This window comes from Berghia stephanieae, chromosome 8 (genome assembly GCF_034508935.2).
Source record: "Berghia stephanieae isolate SIO BIC M18660-M18661 chromosome 8, UCSD_Bste_1.3, whole genome shotgun sequence".
Classification (NCBI taxonomy): domain Eukaryota; kingdom Metazoa; phylum Mollusca; class Gastropoda; order Nudibranchia; family Aeolidiidae; genus Berghia; species Berghia stephanieae.
The window spans coordinates 44,399,000-44,413,999 of record NC_088367.1 but is presented as its reverse complement, the minus strand read 5'-3'; the positions used below and the strand labels follow the sequence as shown (position 1 = coordinate 44,413,999).

At 38.2% G+C, this 15,000-nt stretch overlaps 1 protein-coding gene across 1 annotated transcript in view; it reads left to right on the top strand.

Annotated features, from left to right (window-relative positions):
* The window catches only part of LOC144978740 (uncharacterized), a 47,869-nt gene that overhangs the window by 20,748 nt on the left and 12,121 nt on the right, over positions 1-15,000 (top strand). Inside the window, exon 2 of the mRNA XM_078925172.1 lies at positions 11,478-11,769. Coding sequence (XP_078781298.1) covers positions 11,708-11,769 — 62 coding nt within the window. The 5' untranslated portion in view covers positions 11,478-11,707. The remainder of the gene's footprint in view (positions 1-11,477; positions 11,770-15,000) is intronic.

Below are 15,000 nucleotides of genomic sequence, written 5' to 3'. Positions count from 1 at the left end.
GGTTCATAGAACTGAACCGACGACGTGAACGTATGGAAGGAACGAAGTTGACGTCACTCAGCTCTTTGTTGTTATTTTTACGAGAGCCATTTTCATGTTAAGTTCTCACCAACTAATATTAATCAGACTTTAGATAGAATGAAGCTCACGTCACTCAGGTCTTTGTCATTATTGTTTTTTGCCATCCGCGTTTATGAGTAATTCTCACTAAACTGTATTAACCAGACTATAAAAGTTCATGGTTACATAGTAGAGTTGTGTGTGTTGGTCCGTTTTACTTCCGGATGGCAATGTTGTGAGCTTCTTAGACAAGCGCATACTATCTATATAACAGGCGTGGTTTCTCTTCCCACCTGTTAATTGTTGCTCAGGACCCCTTGTAAAGCAATCTGAGAAAGTTTTTAAAAAATGTTTGGGGGCAGCATAGCTCATGTCTTTGCTTCCTACCCGAAAGGTACCGAGTTCAATCACCCGCCGCTACGTTGTGTGGCCTTGAACAAGTCACTTCGCCCTAGCTCACTTTGCGGCGCTGCTCTGCGGCTGACGCCTGGGTTATTCCAGTCATTCCTTGGAATAGACCCTAAAGACAAATTTCCCCTTGGGGATGAATGAAGGGAATTTTATTTTATTTAATTTATTTTATTTATTTTATTCGGAAAGGACATTTATTTTTTTTTATCTTGCAGGAAAAGGGTTAATCAAGTCGTCCACTATATTCAATTCTCTGGGGGTGGGGGGGGGGGGGGATTTTAATCTGTTGTATTCAAATTCCATCAACAAATCTATGAATAGAGAAACCAACAACAAAACCCCCATTCATTCACGTCACGACAAAGGGACATAACAAAGGTACACCGTGTTAGATTTATATTTTCATTGTTTTGATTCAGCGATACGGGGTGTGAAATGAATTGAACAAAACAAATTAATGCTGGTTTTTTGTTTGTTTTTTTTTTTTAAAACAACACACCCGTGACTGAATGTGTTGATCTTTTTTCAGCATTCAATCAGAGTCAGAGTCATTGAAAAGGTTGTTATTTTGTTGTTGTCGTTGTTGTCATAATTGGAGGTGAAGAACAATAAAGCGAGACCCTTGGTATGAGGAACTGAGTTGTCATACCGTCGTTACGCAGTATTTTTGTGTGTTTTTAAGTATAATAATTATATGGCTATGTGCTAATTGTTAAGTCCTGAGCTAATAGGATACGCTGGTTATCGAAAGAAATAAACTGGTAAGTATTATCAATAATACATTATTAGATTCAATAATAATTTTTGATTTCCATAATTTTTGACATATACTACGACTATATTATGTAGGCGTTATAGAAATGGCAGAAAGTCGACGAGAATCGTGAACATATTATTTGCAGGTCGGAGGACTTCCGTAGTTTCACAGCACTTATATTATAATATTACTACTTCATCTTTTAGCCATTATGGACTTTCAATTAATTAGTTACAATGTCCAATAAATATTATCATTTAAAATAAGTTTCACTTTTATAAGTGGTGCGATTTTTCTAATTTTGCTGAGTCGGCTGTCGTTTACGACTCCGGCCTACCCCATTTTACTTAACTACTGTGTTTCCTGTCAGTTTCGATATTGCACATGATGGCAAACATTATTTCATCTTTAGATAGTGATAAGGAGAGGGGGGGGGGGGGTTGGGAGATGTTTGCCTCCCCCCCCCCCCCCCATACAAAAAAAAGGAGAGGGGAATTCGGGGGGGGGGGGGAGGGTCTCTCCCCCCCCCCCCCCACGATAATAGTTATAAAAAATACCCCTCTTTAGGCGTGCTGTGAAACTACGGAAGTCCTTCCTGCAGGTCTGATAACCGGAAACAATTAAGTATTGGCTCGTTTAAACGTTGTTGTAATGGGGAATATTTTTCGTTGCTTTGATATTATTTCCATGACAACAAGGAGACCATAACAATAATTTGGGTTATCAGACCTGCAAATAAGTGCATATTTCTGAGAATGTATTGTGACAGATCCGTCTATTATCTTGAGCTTTTACATAGTGCAATATCCACTTAATGTGCTCAAAGCGCTTTACAAAGGGTCCTCGACCAACAGCAACACGTAACATGTAGAACGAGACATGACGCCTGTCATGCGATATTACATTTTTTTCCGGACAGAAACAACAAGCTTACCATTTATAGTAAAACCTGAGTAGATCGCGATGTTTACTTAATCATTGTCATTGTTTATAGTATGACCACTGTCCGACTGTCCGAGAGGCGTGGTTTTGTTCCCTTCCACTAGGTGCCTATTGTTAAATAAGTAGTTGTCATGTCATAATAGGATTCAATAGTCGTAACGTCACTTCCTCCCTAATGACGCATGGTAACTTAGTAACACTGACTCTAAACTATCGGAACAATGGCGGACGCCCGTATGAATTATTTCTCCGGCGAGCATAAAAACGTTTCCAGAGGGAAAAAAAACCACATAATTTTGATCATGTTTTGACTTTTACACATTCTGATCAAAAGGCATATGAAAAGGGAACGAAAAGTTCTAGCCAGCATGAAGAATAAAAAGTAATGATTTTCTTTGTTTAGAACCAAGATGGCCGTCGTTGCCGGGCTGCGTGACATCAGACTACTGAATCCAATTCTTACTTTACCGGAGTTCCGTCTCCCTACAGAGGTTGGATGCCATGAACGCCATTCTTCACGTTCAAGGGCCATTTCCGAGGAGTCGATTATATTTTTGCCAGTTAGTCGTTGCCTAGAAAACTAATGAAGAAGTATTAGAGCAAGTTGAAACTAAAAGGTTATTAATTCGTACAATAAGAAGAAGACAAATGCAATTTTTAGGGCACCTAATTCGACATAAATGTATTGAACATCTTGTTCTTACAGGAAAGATAGAAGGCAAAAAGAGTAAAGGTAGACCAAGAAGAACATATTTGAATAGTTTGAACAGCTGGGTGACAAAGAAAGAGAAGAGTAATATTAGTTTTCTGAGGTTATCTGATCACAGAGATGAATGGCGTACCATGATCACCGATGTCTGGCACAGACTTGGTACTTGAAGAAGAAGAAGAAGTCGTTGCCTCCACATTTCCTTTCCAGGACTTCCTTGGTTTGCCTTGTGCTTTTCTGCCAGCTACTTTCCCTCTAGCACTGAATTTGTTTGTTTTGTTTTTTTGTTCGATGGTGTTGTGTCCATAATAGTTCAATTTTCTAATTTTAACTTTTTCCAAGTTTTCTGGACCCTTGGCCTGCATCAATATGAACCAGGATGTTTGATTTCTTTCTGGTCCATAGTACTCTAAGAGTACCATGATAACTAGTGACACATAAAAGGAAAGAAACCTTTTTTTATGAGACTGGTTGTCACACAGTGTTCTGTGCTTTCTACGGGTTGAAGTATAATAATGCAGACATGCCTAGTACTACGAAAAATCCGTAGAAATACGAATTTTGGGCCCCAGCTACAGAACTGTAGTCGACTCAATAAATCTTGTTTAAAAGGAAAGTTTTCATATGGTACAGAAAAACCAAGGATTGATAAGTTGACTGATTAACTGATTAATTTATTTAATGTTAGATTAACTGACCAATTGATAATGATGATAATAGTTGGTGTCGAATTGCCACAATTGTAACAGATTGAAAACGAAATTAATATGTTTATGTTGTGTATATCGCATGTGTGAAAGAAAGAGAGGAAGAGAGAGAGAGAGAGAGAGAGAGAGAGAGAGAGAGAGAGAGAGAGAGAGAATGAGAGAGAGAGAGAGAGAGAGAATAAGTAGGAGTGAAATATCTGTTGAATGTTACAGTTATCATTTAACGTTATAACAAGTGTAACTAAATGACAAATTGCCATATTTATGGACAATAAAGATCTATTATTATTATTATTATTATTATTATTATTATTATTATTATTATTATTATTATTATTATTATTATTATTATTATTAACGTTTTAGAACCTATGATCAGGATTTTGAAGCATTGTTGGATCATGGTGATAGCAGATTATTTATTTCTAAAGCTATTTAAAGTGACTTTTTAAATTTTTCCTCGGAATCTAAGAATTTTTGAAATTTCCTGTTGGCAGCTCTGCTAATATAACCGGAGACAACGATATGGAGACATGAAACGTAGGGATTCCTTCTGTATGTGGGCGTTCAATGTCAAGTAGGTAAACATGACATTTGTGTATGTGTGTTTAAAAATAATCTATACTCATGCAAACATTATACTACACCCAGCAGGCATCTATCAAAATCGGAAACTCTACAGGAAATTCCATTCCTATTAAGAAAGGAGTCCGTCAAGGGTGTGTTGCCTCACCAGATCTGTTTAATCTATACCAAGAAACAATCATGAGGGGCATAAATAATATGGAGGGAATAAAAGTAGGAGGTCACAACATAAATAATATAAGATACGCAGACGATACGGTACTCATTGCAACATCAGAAATCCAACTTCAAAAGATTGTTGACAAAGTGGTAGTAGATAGTGAAGCCAAGGGAATGGAAGTGAATATCACCAAAACGGAATGCATGGTAATACAGAAAAACCCCGAAAACAACAACACCTGCAATATAACGATTCACGGCGAGCAACTTACCAACGTAGAAAGTTTTAAATACCTAGGTTCAATAGTGACAACAGATGGAAGATGTAACCGAGACATACGAGCAAGAATAACTCAAGCCAAACAGGCCTTCATGGACCTGGGAAACATTTTGAAAAACAAACAGATGTCGTTCGGGATTAGATTCCGAGTCTTGAAGTGCTACGTGTGGCCAATCTTGTTATACGGATGCGAAAGCTGGACTACAAATGCAGAAACACAAAAGAACATTGAAGCTTTTGAAATGTGGTGTTTGAGAAGGATGCAGAGAATATCGTATACTGCACACAAAACGAACGAAGAAGTGCTAAAACAAACATACCAACAAAGGAAACTAATGCCCTTAATAGTGGATCGACAACTATCCTTTTTCGGACACATAGTAAGGAAAGATAAGAATGAATACCTGGCAAGTTGTGGAAAAATACCTGGTAAACGCGCCCGGGGGAGACAAAGAAAAACACTCATAGACCAACTGAAGGGCTTCACCAACCTAACAATCCAAGAGCTGTTTGAAAAAGCAAGAGACAGGGAGGAATGGAGAGAGATAATTCATGCAGTATCCGAAGCCTGGACCAGGCATGGAACCTAGAAGAGAAGAGTTTAAAAATAAAATACACACCAATTGGATTCAATAGTCTGATGTCATGTCGCCTAGCAACGGCGGCCATCGTGGTGCTAAACAAAGAAAAACGGTACTTTTTGTTCTTCAAGCTGGCTATAACTTTTCATATGTCTTGTGATCAGAATGTATAAAAGTCAAAACATGATCATATTTATAATGTTTTTCTCCTCTGGACACACTTTTCTGCTCGTCGGAGAGATATTTCATAAGGGCGTCCGCCATTGTTCCGATAGTTTAGAGCCAGTTACTAAGTTACCATGCGTCATTACGAGGGAAGTGACAACATGACTGTTGAAGCGTATTATTCCAGCTATATCAATCTTACAAATACGCAACAGTATGGGAGAATTTAGTGAGAAGAATTGGATTCAATAGTCTGATGTCACGCTGCCCGGCAACGGCGGCCATCTTGGTTCTAAAGAAAGAAAATCATCACTTTTTATTCTTCAAGCTGGCTAGAACTTTTCATATGTCTTGTGGCCAGAATGTGTAAAAGTCAAAACATAATCCAATTTATGTTTTTTTCCCCCTCTGGATACGCTTTTATGCTCGCCGGATAAATATTTCATACTGGCGTCCACCATTGTTCCAATAGTTTAGAGACAGTTACCAAATTACCATGCGTCATTACGAGGGAAGTGATGACATGAATGTTGAAGCGTATTATTCCCGCTATATCAATCTTACAAATACGCAACAGTTTGGGAGAATTTAGTGAGAAGAATTCACCCAACTGAATATAGAAGGCTGCGAAAACCCGTGCCAAATTTCAATCGTATTTCATATAAACGTTATGAGCCAGAGGATGTTTACCGACTTGACACGACCTGACAGATAGTGTGCGCTGGCTAAGAAAATCGCAACATTGCCATCCGGAAGTTTAACAGACCAACACACAAAACTATGTGTAACCTTGAACATTTATAGTCTGGTTAATACAGTTTAGTGAGAATTACTCATAAACGCGGGTGGCAAAAAACAATAACAAAGACCCGAGTGACAACTTCATTCTATCTATTTAAACCCTATTGCCACTTCAGACGTTTCACGTTTCTTAATATCGCTGTCTCCGATATAACTATATGTTAGATTCTGAGCGAGCAGGTTGCCCCACCTACTTAACTCTCTCCTTGCCAGCTATTTTTAGAAATTTACCCTAAACTTCACACTCACCCAACACAAAGATAGATTTTTCAAACAGATTAGGAACGAGTATATTTTATAATTTGTTCAGAAAAATGAGCTCTGCAACACAGTGTCGAGTTTTTTTATGGCTATAACTGCAACAAAATGAAATCAAAATCAGAAAATGTTTGGCTGCATCGTAACGAATGTAACGATTTTCCTATGGGTGGCAAGGAGAGGGTTAAACAAAATAAATCAGTAAGTTTTATCAATATTGATCAATGCATTATTTACTTTGCAACTCGCATTCTATAAACGGTACTGTGTATTGTGTTAAATTAGATAGGCTACTGAAAATAGAATTCATAATTAAAACATGGCTGCCAGATAGCTAGAGTTCTTCGTGGCCAAATTCGACTTCAAAAGCGCCAAATAGAACTTCACGTTTACAAATACTCCGACGCCCTTGAAAAACTCATAGGTTTTGATAAACAAATAAATAAGACTAATTTATATGTTTTTTCATAAATTAAAATAATGATAGAAAAGCGATTCCTTGTGTGGTCAGTTTTGACCACCCACGTGGACATCTGGTAATCCTTGATAAAAATTCAACAAAATAAGAAAATTGTACATTGTATGAGATTCAGTTCAGACTTGAATATATTATATTTAATGGGCAATATTTTAGTTATGATTTGAGTATTTCCGTCACAACAACGAATTCATGTCGGTTTGGGTTATCAGACCTGCAAATATATACACGTCGGTTATACTCAAAGTCTATTTATAGTTATGTTGAAGAGGACGGGGGGACCCAATAGCTCAATTGGTAGAGCACTCGCTTCACAAGTAAAGGTACCGAGATCGATTCCAGGTGTAATCGAGATTTTTTTATGACACCCCCCCCCCTGCCCACCCATCAGTGAATGGGTAGCTGGATCTGTTAGATTTAGCGGAAAGTACTTTGCGATAGACTAGGGTCCTATCTAGAAGATAGCAAGCAATTGCTATTGTCCGTTTCAAGATATAGAAACCGGGGAAAACTCCGGCTCCATGGGCCTAATGGCTCTGAAGAACTACTAAAATAAAAATAAAGAATTGATGAGGACAAGACAAAGCATTTACAGTTGAGAAAAATTAATTTACGAAATCACTGCTAGAATTAGATTAACAATAATGTAAAAGGAATTTTATTTGAAGTGTCCTATTTATGTTCCCGCTGCTAGGCTATAAATATCTGTAATCTGTAATCTGATCTTCAAATTACTGTCACGTGAGTCGCCTGTATTTAATTACATAGAATTCTTGTCTTCCCACGTCAAAACGACGTATCTGACAAACCGTTGGCTTTGTTTTAATTATAGAACTATAGAAGAAAACAAAAGTGAGATTTTATATAGCGCAATATCCACTAAACGTGTTCACAACGCTTTACAAAAGGTCCCTGACAAACAGGAATACGTAAATTTAGAAAGAGACACGTATTTAAAAACTTTTGCCAGACAACTCATCCCTTCAAATATCGATTGATTTAATGACCCTAACCCTAACCCTCACCTCGGCAAAAACCATCCCATATGGCACTTCGCAATATTTTTTAGAACATTGCGCTGAATAAAAATACCTATTTGATTCTGCAGAAAAGTTGAGGGCTAAAGGAAAAAGACTCTTTACTCACAGTCTGTCTCTGAAATCAGGTGTAAAATGAGTACCTGGCCGTTCACAACTTGGTTTTTGTTGAAAAAAAATATTGTCATATCGCCTTATAGGCGCTGTGTCTTGTCCTGCATATTAAATGTTGCAATTGGAGCTATGTGTGTGCGTCCCTGACATAATCAGTCGTCGCATGGTTAAAATTTTGGTCTTTGCGGGTTTTTTTTTTTTTTTTGCATTTCTTGAAAGCCGAATGTCTTTTGAGCATTTTAATCTTTATATAAAGCAAATCGGGTGATTTTTCATGAAGTTATGGTCATATGCATGGGCTAAGGTGTCAAACCCTAATTTTGTGAAAATCGCTTCCAAAGTTGACAAGAGTTGATATTAAGTATAATAATTAAATTCTTTTAAAAAATTCAAATAAGATATTTAGGAGTAGAATTCGATTAAAATATTTCTTCAATATATAGAAAAATGTTTGATTTAATGATTTTTGATAACTCATTTTCCATAAAAAATGACCTCTTGACTAAAATTGTCAATATCTCTGTTCAAAACTTTTCACCACGCGACTGATTATCTCAAGGACGCCCACATATTTTTTTTCTTTTTTTATTGATCTTTTATATAGCGCAATATCCACTAAACGAGCTCAAAGCGCTTTACAAGGGGTCCCTGGTCCACAGCAACATTTAACATGTAGGACGGGACATGACGCCTGTTAGGCAATAACATTTTTCGGACAAAGACAGCGCTGTTAACGGCCAGGTACTCATTTACACCTGAGTACGGTGAGAGAATGTGAGTAAAGAGCCTTTTCCAAGGACTCAACTATGCACCGAGCGCGAGGCTCGAACCCAGGACCTTCCGATCCGAAAGCGAGTGTCATACCACTAGACCACATAGCCGCATTTTAAAAGCCCTGGCAGGAGTCCTTGGCTAGGAGACAGTCAAATATGCAGTATTTTGTAGATCTACTACTGTTATAGATTTTGTTTTGATTAATATTTGTACACTTTTGAGTGTATCTATTCCTATTCGTGCGATCCTGGACTTATTTTGTCTGGAATAAAAGGTTAACATGATTTCAAACTAAGTACACTGATAGTTTGTCTCTTGTAATCCACTTCTGTTCCCTATTCAAACCAGTCAAATATCATTTGTCTCACTTTCCATTGGTTGCTTTTAACCCACTTGTCTCCAGTACTCTGGAGAAAACACACGTCTTTAAAAACTTAGCCAGAAAACTCGTCCTTCAACTATCGATCGATTTAACTCACTCAAGCCTAGAGATTTTTACTACTTTTCATAATTGGAAAAAATATATTAAAAATGAGCATGAAAATAGATAGTTTTATCCAAATACCATTAACATGTCGTAAAATTTAAAAACATTAGCTTTGATACTACGCCTATAATTTGTCTCAGAAAAATGTATTAAATAGGCATGGGGTAAAAGTAACCCGGATAAACTACCGATATAGTCGGTGTTAGGGTTGAGTGAGTTAAATGATCCTCATCACGGCAAAAACTCTCAAATATGGGATTTCGCGAACCTCGTTGAGTCCTTGGAAAAGGCTCTTTACTTACATTCTCTCACCTTAATCAGGTGCAAAGTGAGTACCTGGCCGTTGACAGCGTTGTCTCTGTCAGAAAAAAAATGTACTATCGCCTAATAGGCGTCATGTTTCGTTCTACGTGTTACGTATTGCTGTTGGCCAGGGACCCCTTGTAAAGCGCTTTGAGTACATTTAGTGGATATTGCGCTATATAAAAGCTCAACTTTTTTTTAGATATATGTATTAAATTTTCATATTGAAAATTGTAACACGTCCATGAAAATTCCAAATTCGATACTTGAATAAGAAACGAAGGAGCAGGCACTGGTGTACGATAAAGATCTGAACAAGAGTGGATGAAAGGTGCCCAGACAAAGCAAAATTTGGAACCTAACAATAATTATAATAATAGCCTAAAGGAATCCAAATGGGCGTAAACATTGAACATGATATCATAAATCGATCTTCCTTAAAGTGATTCAATGCTTATTTCTTATTTTTCGTGTGGTTTTGAATGCAACAAATACTTTAACTCACTCAATCCTAGAGATTTTTGCTACCTTTCAAAACTGGGGGAAAATGTATTAAAAATGAACGTGTACATAGAACGTTTTATTCAACTAGTCTAGTATTAACATGCAAAAACTAAAAACATTAGCTTTGAAACTACGCCTAAAATATGCCTAAGATCTAGAAAAAGGTAATAAATGGGCATGGGGTAAAAGTAAACCGAGTAGACTACGGATATAGTCGGTGTTAGGGTTGAGTGAGTTAAAGTGATTCAATGCTTCTTTCTTATCTTCCGTGGTTTTGAATGCAACAAATAGTTTAACAGGTCTGGCTGGTGGGACAGTAACACTTGATTGAATCCGATTGTACATTTATGGATTGCTATTGTTGTGAATAAGAATTGAAAACAAAGAGCGGTTTCGGAATTATTCAAAAACCTATTCATTCATTCATTTATTCGTTCATTTATTCATTCATTCATTAATTCTTCATTGATTCATTCATTATTCATTCATCCACTCAGCCATTCATTCATTTATTAATTCTTCATTCCTTCATTCCTTCTTCATTCGTTCATACACTCATCCATTCATCCATTAATACTTCATTCATTCTTCATTCTTTCATCCACTCATTCATTCTTTCATCCACTCATTCATTCGTTAATCCACTCATTCATTCGTTAATCCACTCATTCATTAATTCATCCATTCATTCATCCATTTATCTATTCATTCATTTATTCATTCATGCATTTATTTATTTAATCACCCATTCACTAGTCAATACATTAATTTCTTTGTTTTGTTATTTATTTATTTTTTTTTTTGTGCGTTTTTTAAAACTTTTTTTCTTTATAGTTTTTCTGATATATTCATGAGCTAACTCAGTTATTTGCATATATCCACTTGACGATAAATTTGTTAAATTGTTCCTTCAAACATTATTTTATTTGTTGTAAATCAGATTATTTGTTTATTTATATGTCTAACCTTGTAAGTTTGTAGTCTGATTGATATGATTTAGTGAGAACTAATCACTAACATGCATTGTAAAAATTATAACAAAGAGCTGAGTGACGTCAACTTCGTTCCCCCTATAAATGTCAAAGTTTACGCATAGTTTTGTTTATTGGTATGATTGATGTGGCAAATTGGACTGATGAATATTTTACTTAAATGCACACCATCAATAATGGTACATCAGATTTATCTAGTGGAAAATGCTAATGAGCGCATTTGACATATCGAAAAAATATGCGTTGTGAGCAGATTCGATGAATATTGCGGAATGTGAAAGCTTACGTTTTATAGAATTATCCTTATCTTCATCGTCAACCATTATCAACAATAACAATATCATTAATCAAAACATTTTATCAATTTCACCAGGCACATACAACAAAACTATGGACCATCTGTAAGAACCGGGCCCGTTGGATCTATCTACTAAATGCCCTGCGGCGACCCATCCAAGCCTCAAAACAAACCACAGACTATCGACCCACCCACTCACCCACCCAAACCACTGCATGGAGGTGAACCTTGAAATGGTGTTTCGTTAATTTTTTCTTCCTATTTCGCCCAGCCATCCAACTTTTTACCATCTCAAGCTACAGTTTATGGGAGGCTGCCCGTGCAAGAGTTTCACTGTGAACAGACGCCAAGGGGTCGGGATTAGATGGTGAGTCGAAAAAGCTATTTTTTGTTATTCTTCGCGTGAAAACGATATTGGTGTGGGTGAATTCAGATCTATAGATAGTATGCGCTTGGCTAAGACGCTCACAACATTGCCATCCGGAAATATAACCGACCAACACACAAAAGTGTAACCAAAAACTGTTATAGCCTGGATAATACAGTTAAGTGAGAATTACTCATAAACGTGGATGGCAAAAAACAATAACAAAGACCAGAGTGACGTCATCTTCGAACTATCTATCATTCTCACTCAACTGTATTAACCAGACTGTAAAAGTTCCTGGTTACACGTAGTTTTGTGTGTTGGTCTGTTATATCTCCGGATGGCAATGTTGTGAGCTTCTTAGCAACAAGATATGAAGTGAGTAGAAAAGTGCCAGAAGACAATAGAGAATAAAAATTTTTTTCGCGGCGGTGGTGGGGTTTGAACCTGCGACCTTATTGGTACGACAACTCCGCCTGGCAGGTGAGAGCGTGGCTCTACCGTGTGAGCTATCCACGAACACAAAAATATTCGTTTCAAACCCAAAGTCATTTCTAGATCCCTCTCTCACCCACTTCTTGAGATCGCCGATTCGTTCGCCACCATCGCGAAGTAATTTTGACCAGCAGTTAAGCTTAATAGCCAATATTCTCATCACAAACATATAACATAGAAACGATTGAGACATTGAGTATGCTCCGGTGTATGGGGTGAATTTTTAATTCAGAAAAGTGAGTGGAGCAGGCACTTATGTTGGTAACAACAAGATATGAAGTGAGTAGAAAAGTGCCAGAAGACAATAGAGAATAAAAAAAATTTTTTCGCGGCGGTGGTGGGGTTTGAACCTGCGACCTTATTGGTACGACAACTCCGCCTGGCAGGTGAGAGCGTGGCTCTACCGTGTGAGCTATCCACGAACACAAAAATATTCGTTTCAAACCCAAAGTCATTTCTAGATCCCTCTCTCACCCACTTCTTGAGATCGCCGATTCGTTCGCCACCATCGCGAAGTAATTTTGACCAGCAGTTAAGCTTAATAGCCAATATTCTCATCACAAACATATAACATAGAAACGATTGAGACATTGAGTATGCTCCGGTGTATGGGGTGAATTTTTAATTCAGAAAAGTGAGTGGAGCAGGCACTTATGTTGGTAACAACAAGATATGAAGTGAGTAGAAAAGTGCCAGAAGACAATAGAGAATAAAAGCTATTAAGCTTAACTGCTGGTCAAAATTACTTCGCGATGGTGGCGAACGAATCGGCGATCTCAAGAAGTGGGTGAGAGAGGGATCTAGAAATGACTTTGGGTTTGAAACGAAAATTTTTGTGTTCGTGGATAGATCACACGGTAGAGCCACGTTCTCACCTGCCAGGCGGAGTTGTCGTACCAATAAGGTCGCAGGTTCAAACCCCACCACCGCCGCGAAAAAATTTTTTATTCTCTATTGTCTTCTGGCACTTTTCTACTCACTTCATATCTTGTTGTTACCAACATAAGTGCCTGCTCCACTCACTTTTCTGAGCTTCTTAGCCAAGCCTATACTATCTATAAGGAAATTTATAGTCAAATAATGAGAATTCGGTTCCTTCTTTCAGAACCATTAGGCCCATAGAGTCGGAGTTCATCCCGGTTCCTATAGCGTAAATCGGAAAATAGCAATTGCTTTCTATCCTTTGAATAGGACGCTAGTCTATCGCAAAGTACTTTCTGCCAAATCTAACACGACTCAGCCAGCTACCTTTTTACTGCTGGGTGGACAGCGAGGGAGGGGGGGGGGTGGTGGTGTCAGGAAAGATCTCGACTGCACCCGCCGGGATCGATCTCGGTCCCTTTGCGTGTGAAACGAGTGCTCTACCAACTGAGCTATCGGGATCCCAGATTTGGATTAAATTTCGATATTTGACTGAGGAGAGTCGATAATATTATAGTCACTGATGAATCTGACACAACCTTTTACTTTAACGTGCGGCTATGTGGTCTTGTGGTATGACACTCGCTTACGGATAGGAAGGTCCTGGGTTCTAGCCTCGCTAGGGGCATAGTTGAGTCCTTGGAAAAAAGCTCTTTACTCACATTCTCTCACCGTACTCATGTGTTTACTGATAATAATATGCTAATATATCGCAAAATATTTTTTTTATTCAACAGCACGTTTTCTTCTTGTGCGAGTTTGTAAATGCTCGCTATCCTTTGGATAGGACGCTAATCTATTGCAAACTATTTTATTTATTCAACAGCATGTTTTCTTCTTGTGTGTGTGGGGGGGGGGGGGGGGGAGAGAGAGAGAGAGAGAGAGAGAGAGAGAGAGAGAGAAAGAGAGAGAGAGAGAGAGAGAGAGAGAGAGAGTGTGTGTGTGTGCTCGTGTGTGTGTTTTGTTTGTTTGTTTGTCGTTGTTATTTTGATTTCGTGTTATCTGTTTGCTATGCAGGACGGATTAGATATAACAAACTGATTAACATTTATTTATCACCACGATTTCCATTGTTGTTGTTGTTATTGGTTATAATTGTTTGTTGTTGTTGTTGTTATTTTCCACTGCTTTCTACTGAGCCACACCCAGGTAAAATGAGATCGTTGTGCAATTGAAATACAATGTAAAACGATTACAGGGATGGGGGTGTGGAAGGGGGGGGGGAGGAAGGTGGGTGGTGGAGGGGGGGGGGGAGCGGGTTGGGGCGATATGTGGGTTTGGGTGAAGAGGGGGAGGTGTTGTGGATATGTGGTGGAAAGGGGAGTGTGAGAAGAGATGAGATGACGAGGGAAGGTTAAGAAGGAGAGAAGAGGGATGAGGAGGAAGAAGGGAGAGAGAGAGGAGAGAAGGAGAGAGGAGAGAGAGAGAGAAAGAGAGAAGGGAGAGGAGGAGAAAGGAAGAGAGGGAGAGAGAGAGAAGAGGAGAAGAGAGAGGAGGAGGAGGAGAAAGGGAAGAGAGAGAGAGAGAGAGAAGGAGAGGAGAGAGAAAGAGAGAAGGGAGGAGGAGGAGAATAGGAAGAGAGAGAGAGAGAGAGAGAGAGAGAGAGAGAGAGAGAGAGAGAGAGAGAGAGAGAGAGAGAGAGAATATTAGAATAGAATCTAAATATCAAGAGTGATCTGACAGTTCTATTGAGTCTTGTAATTATCTTCGTGATATTCAATTTGCACATGTTAAAGGCATTGTTGATAACTGGCTTCAAGGGTGAGAAAACCGGATTCATTTACATGCCGGAATGGTAGGTATAGATAGTATGCA